Here is a 6816-nt window from a genome sequence, read left to right as displayed (position 1 = left end):
GAAGTCCCGTAGTAATTTTAAAAGCTCATGGTATTAACAACAAGAACTCCCCGTTGACGTAATAATTAACTTTTGTTACTCCGAGATCATTTTCCTGTATGTTAATTTACTGACTAATGGCTTGAAGATGACGTTAATAAATGACACGCGTGTCATTGTGACAAATTGGACATGCCCAGATGACAAATAAAGTGTACAATGTTCAAAGTAAAGTGGGGGATCACGTTATCTGTTCTTTGATTAGCTGAGTAAGCATATTGAGTACTTTAAGACATATAAATAAAATTAAGATTTAAGCCAGATTCAGAAGAATTTGTTCACTTCGTAGTTAAACCCAAAGGACGCAGAAGAATTTTTGAAACGTGGATTTTTTTGGATAAAGACTTCTATTTCTCGGTTCTAAAAAGGTTCGTGGAAATCCAGATTTGTCTAATTAGCTGTTTTACTTAGAAACAGAACTGCTGTTGTATTTTCTTTATTATTTAATGTATTCGTTTAAAGCGATCTACTTTGACGAGGAGTACTTGTCATAGGATTCTCTCTTTATAAATTTATTTGAATTTGTGTGTGTTGCGCCTAAAAGAAGTGTAGCTAAGTTGGCTTGGATAAAATATAGATATCAGATCCAAGGTAGATAGGTAGATAGTTAGAAAAGTTGTTAGAAAATTCCTTCAGGTTAGTTTAATTTCAGGTTGAGGTTTCACTGGGCGTACAGTTAGCGTAGGGGGTTGGGGTTTAAAAACAAAAGTAAGCTTTGTTGCGTCGAATTTTTATCTCAAAACAAACAAATATATTGAAATATATTCCTTTTTATAAGCAACATTTTTACGCAACATGAAGCTCAAATCTATTAAGAACTAAGAAACTGGTGATATCTACATTAAATTATGAAATCTTCGTGCCGTATCTTTACTAAAATACTAACTCGCGTTTGACTGTGCGTAAATTGAATGTGCGCGAGCAATACACCTTTCTCGAATTTATTTTCTTTGATGTGCCGCAGCTCTTTCTCAACTTTTTTAAAGAAAATGAATGTAGTTCTCGAAATCTGCACATGAAAATTGATAAATAGTGAAATTTTCATATTCATACATCAAACAAACAACCTGCTACAACAGTTTTTTTAATTTTGTACTAATTAACCTTTGCTCGAAGATGAGGCTTATTAGTAAAGTCGAAAATTAAGAAGGCTTTCACCGTAACCATGATGCCACCAAAACAGCACTTTCCAATGTCGGATTAAGTTGAAAATTTATACACACACCAATTTACTGGTGCTGAATATAATGTTAAGGTCAAAACATCAAAATTCCAAAATTTAAAAAAACATGAATTCGGGAAACGTGTATTATTTTTAGAAGGACTGCTGATATTAGATCGCGCGAAATTAGAAAAACAACATACAAAAAATGTAATTAATCGTAAATTTGGATGCCATCGCTAATCTGTGTTGTGTTAATCAATATTGATGAAGCTTTTGAAAACGCTAGTCAAACCATTGAAAGTTTGAGGCGTTTATAACTCTTCTTTTTTAGTAATACACCTTTCCCGAGACTTATTCTTTTGATGTGCCGCAACTTTTTCTGTTGAGTTTTATGAAAAACGGACAACAGATTTGAATTCCTTATCAAAAATGTCATAAACAAAGAAAATTTCGAAACAATGCAGCAAGTAAACAACCTGCTATTCTAATTTAAAGATTTGTGGCACGTCCAACCTCTTTTTGAAAACGAGGCGGGACATGGTAACTTGAGCATTAAGAAGACTTTAACTGTGATGTATATCTCCTCAAAATAGCACTTTCCGTTGGCGTATCAAGTTAAACTTTTACACATAAATTAAACAAACTATGCTGAATTCAAATATGGTATTCATATTATACGAGTTTAAAAAAAGTATGACTCATGGTCTCGGGAAAGGTGTATTACATGTAAACAATCTGCGCAAATTAAATGTGTGCTAAACTTGAAATTGAAATTTGTGAAAAAATGATGTACAAAATATTTTTGGAAATAAGTTATAAAAAACAGGAAATAGTAAAAACAGCAATAGCTTCCGAATCAACTTTGTTTATATTTTCTATGAAAAGTATTAAACAAAAAGTTTTATTTCCGCTGGCAATATCCTGACTGAGCTAGAGAGTAAGTTAATTCTGTTTTAGTTGTAGATAGTTAACCACCAAAGTGTAACCATCATGAAGAAGTAAGCTTATACGAGAGAAAATGTAGCCACATCGAACCTTAGCCAAACTCTGTGTTACTTATAAAAACGTTTGTAGAACAGCGTGTATAACAAAGGCGTTTTATCTTTATCTCGAGCAAATTCATGCAGAATCTGTTTGTTAAGAAATAATCATTTCCTCTTTGAGTCACAAATTGATTCTCAGAGAATACATCTTTGTGGGGTCTGTTACATGGAGAAGGATGTTGATGAATATGTCTTTCATATGAGAATATCATTAAGTGGGAACATCCTACGGAGAATGAGGTTGAATGTGTTAAAACGGATTTTTATTGACACCGTAACGTCACTCACATGTTCCGCCTACTTTGGTAAGAAAGTATAAAAGAACTACCAACGTAGTTAGATATAAGCTTAAAGCCGAATGCTTGCAAGATAGGGGAAGTGCTATTTGTTACTTAGATTAGATCCCTTCCTTTCCTCTAGCGAGTCTTCATTTTTTTATCCAGGTGAGATACATCAAAATCTTTTTATTTCTGTCGTACGCAAGTACATTGAACAGACAGCAGTTGCAAAAAGGAGATTATATGATGTTAGTACATGGTTTTGAAAGACGATATTGTACTCAACTAGGATTCGTGAATAATGGCGTTATCATGAGTGGATAAGTCTTGATATTCAACAAATTAGAATGCAATTTCTGCTTATTGTACGCGTTTAATGAAGATGAGATTAGAAGAACACGACGCAACAATGTCTTTTTTGTTATGTTTTTGTTTTTAATTATGCCTTAAATCCTTTCAAAATTTAGAAATTGTATAGAAACTATACACTTAAACTCAGCATATATGTTCTAATAAAAATTTGTGAAATATGCATATATTTCTTGGTTTTATTTATTTTTTTAGAATGTCATCCAAAAGTTTATTTGCAACATTGTTATTGTTGTACATTTCAATACACGTGGAAGCGCGATATGAAAATATATTTTGTTTTGTGATGGAAGATCATCATTTACACTTAAATATCTCATTTGATGATAAAATGTTGTATTCAAAAGAAAATACACGAATGATGATTACAATGAAACCCAAAAGTTGGGGAGGGTGGGCGAACTACACAACTTGTACGTTTCATAGAATACATCAAACAAATTACACGTTAAATTGTAGAATTGGAGATATATATACATGGAGCGATGATGATTATATTGTTAAAAGGCTTGTTTTGCATCGTGGAAATAACTCGCTACATTTACAAGACACTGTACATGAAAACTACTATGAAAGCACCTTCAGTTGTCACGATGATCATGAGATTAAAAACTTAACAGCAGTTTCCACAAAGAATTCAACTACAATCCGTTGGTATACAAATAAATGGGATGATGAAAATTTGCATATCTCTTGGACAGACATCAAAATGAAAGAACATTACAAAGCGGAAGTTATTTACAAAGAATTGCAAAAGTTTACAGAATGCTCCAATGGTTGTTCATACACTGAAAAAAACCTTAAAAAATGCAAGGTATATCTAATTTGCGTTAAAAATGTATTTTCCTACACAGGTTTTACCGAATCGTGCATTACCACGAAGACACAATGCGAACCACCGCACGATGTTAAAAAGTTGATCAACAACACAATTTCTATCATTGTTGCGGTTGCAACTGTACTGTTATTTATTTGTTTGATCACAGGGATAATGATCGGAAGATTTTTAGAAAAAAGAATAAACAAAAATAATGCTAATGGATTCCAAAGTGAGGAGATGGAAAAACTTAGTGTAAATGATTCTGAGGTTCAGATAAAAGTGCAACCGTCCTGTTCCATGTCAAGCATGCATACCAATGGTTCATTGACCAATCACTTAATACGTGTTGACATTGTATGATTTCTTATTTTTATTTCAATATAAGTTATAACAAGGAGGCTTAAAAAGAAAAAAGGTACATCTAAGCAATGTCCATTTCAATTCTATTCAAATTTCCACTGTTTACGTCCTCCTTTGAAATCTGTAGCGCAGCTTTGCTGTATTTTCACATACCGAGAGTAAAACGAGTAAGTTTATTTCAGTACTTGCAAAACGATCCAATTGGTGCTTGAAACTTGTATTGTGTAGATTGATGCCCTGGGATATGATATAATTTTGTATCTTGTAGATATGTATGTTCTCTCCTGTTACCCCAGTTGAATGAGTGATAACACTTCTAGAAAATATTACTGCAGGAGGGTTTTCATATTTTTAAAAAAGTTAACCTTATTCCTGCTTGGTCTTTTAGGGGCTCCTCAATGCTGGGGGTAGGGTGGGGGGGGGGTGGTGGTGGACTGATTCGACCCTCTTGTATAATTTCTACAATTGTTGTCCGTTGGGCTTGAAACGTACCACAAGTATTGCCCGGGTATTAATAAACAATTTGATGAAAAAAAATTTGATGACGTCAGCATTTTTCGTGATGACGTCATCAAATTCGGTGACATATAGAAAAAAAAGCACTAACTTTGAATTTTGTTAACGATTTTGAAATGATATTATATCATAATACCTGTTATAATAAAATAACAATATAAACTAAGAAGCCACATAAAGCTTTGAAAAACACGTCTTTAACTGCTATTTTTATGTCAGTTGCCAAAAGGGTTGAGCTATTTAAGACGCGTAAACATCCGCATTAACTTTCTTATAATCCACCCGAATAGTACTTTCACATGACGTAATGGCTTCACAATGCTGTTAACTATACAAATTTCCTGATTAGAATTGAAATAAATTTGTTGTTTTAATTGGTGCCAAAATCTTCATGTGTTTAACTATGAAGTAAAAGTTCTCAAAATAATTTTTTTCAGTTGTTTCTTGTTTCGTCTACAGAGTTTACAGTTTTAACTTTAACAGGAAGTAAACAGGCCTAAAACAGAACAAAAAAGAACGAATTAGAAAAGTTCATTACCATTTACCATTACTATTTTCTCGTTTCAATTTACTGTTACCATTTACCGTAATCATAAGCTGTTACCATTTATCGTTGCCATTTACCGTAATCATAAGCTGTTACCATTTATCGTTGCCATTTACCGTAATCATAAGCTGTTACCATTTATCGTTGCCATTTACCGTAATCATAAGCTGTTACCATTCATCGTTACCATTTACCGTAATCATAAGCTGTTACCATTCATCGTTACCATTTACCGTTAATATTTACCGTTATCATTTCCCATTAGAGGTTTTACGGTAAAATGTAATATATAATAAATTGTTATATATTACATATAAAATATAATATACACAAAATATAGTTGTCAGTGAGTTAAACACAAATAAAACGCAAATTAATAGCCTTTGCACTGCTTTTTAGCTTCGGTTATGAAATCCATCCGTATTTCCATCACAAAAATAAAAAAGGAAAATGGTAAAATTTTCCAACGATCAAGGAAAGTTCAAAGTTTCACAGATATAATGTTTATGTTATGAATATACAAAAGTTGTTCAGAAAGTATTGTTTGTAATTCGTTCCGTCAATGAGTTTAATACACCTACCACGGTTTTATTTCTGCATAAAGTTTTTGATCTTCATTAGCTTGTGTCTACAAATTCTTACTCCGCCATTTTGTATTTGCAAGACATATTTCTTTTCTATGCTTCTGGTTATAAATTATCTGTATGCAAAATCTGTAACAGAAATATAAGTTATTAACCTATTTTCGCTTTTCGTACCTTTGATGCTCAAGGCGTTCAATCGACTCATCGTTACTTACGTGTCGGGCAAGTTTTATAAACAGTGTGACTGTTATTTCTTCTTAGCTTTCTAGTTAGTTATCATTTCGCGTCCAAGCCGATATAGGAATTCAAAAACAATGTGTTGTGTGCAGTTGACGTTATAAAAAATACTCAATAAATTACACACTTCTAGCTGACTAGTCATAATATATGAATTTGTATCTTGTCTTTTGTTATGCAAATACAAAAACGCCAGGAGCAACTTTTACTAAAATCATGATTTTATATCATAAATAATGAAGGCAAACTGACATATATCAACTATCGAGAGAAAAAAACATTCACAAGGAAAATGAATAAAATTCGTTATGAGCTTCAGGAGTATGATAAAACTGCCATGATCGATTTTTTCCTTCCAAAGATATAATGTGTATATGGTAAATAAGCAAAAAGCGATTCGCACAATTTTGCTTGTAATTCGTTTCTAGTTTTTTGTACTTAACGTTACTAGGTGTCATATAAGTTTTAGAAAAAGTATGACTGCTTTGTTGTTTTCGTTAAATACTATCGTTGTTTTGGGCTAACTGCACCAACCTCATTTATACTAAGCTTGGATTATTAGTAGCTATGTCTAGCTCTCATAGCCAGCGAAAAAGGAAAATGCAATTGGCTGTAATAAAAATTTTAAATAGTCAATTAAGTCAAAATGTAGTTAAGTAACTCTAAAAAATAATATGACTTATCTGTTCAGTCATTGTCATAGAATATTATAGATATTACCATATCATTAAACAAACTCACTAGTTCATGACATGATAATATCTATATTATTTAATACACCTTCAATTTAAGGTGTTTTGTTATCCGCTACTACTTTATAGGGTTGTTTCCTTGCTTACAATTATTTTGCAGCACAAT

At 32.2% G+C, this 6816-nt stretch overlaps 1 protein-coding gene across 1 annotated transcript; it reads left to right on the top strand.

The window, feature by feature from the left end:
• The first annotated feature begins 217 nt into the window (after positions 1-217).
• On the top strand, positions 218-4341 carry LOC130630651 (uncharacterized). The gene is made up of 2 exons (XM_057444226.1): positions 218-407; positions 3090-4341. Exon 2 carries the CDS (start codon positions 3091-3093, stop codon positions 4072-4074), a length of 984 nt encoding a protein of 327 aa, XP_057300209.1. The 5' UTR covers positions 218-407; position 3090; the 3' UTR covers positions 4075-4341.
• Positions 4342-6816: the final 2475 nt, after the last annotated feature.

Source organism: Hydractinia symbiolongicarpus, chromosome 2, assembly GCF_029227915.1.
Source record: "Hydractinia symbiolongicarpus strain clone_291-10 chromosome 2, HSymV2.1, whole genome shotgun sequence".
Classification (NCBI taxonomy): Eukaryota; Metazoa; Cnidaria; class Hydrozoa; order Anthoathecata; family Hydractiniidae; genus Hydractinia; species Hydractinia symbiolongicarpus.
This window is presented reverse-complemented; position numbering and strand designations above follow the sequence as displayed.

Bases quoted from the DNA above. Each gene is read 5' to 3' on its own strand.
- LOC130630651 (XM_057444226.1), top strand. From the start codon at position 3,091: ATGTCATCCAAAAGTTTATTTGCAACATTGTTATTGTTGTACATTTCA.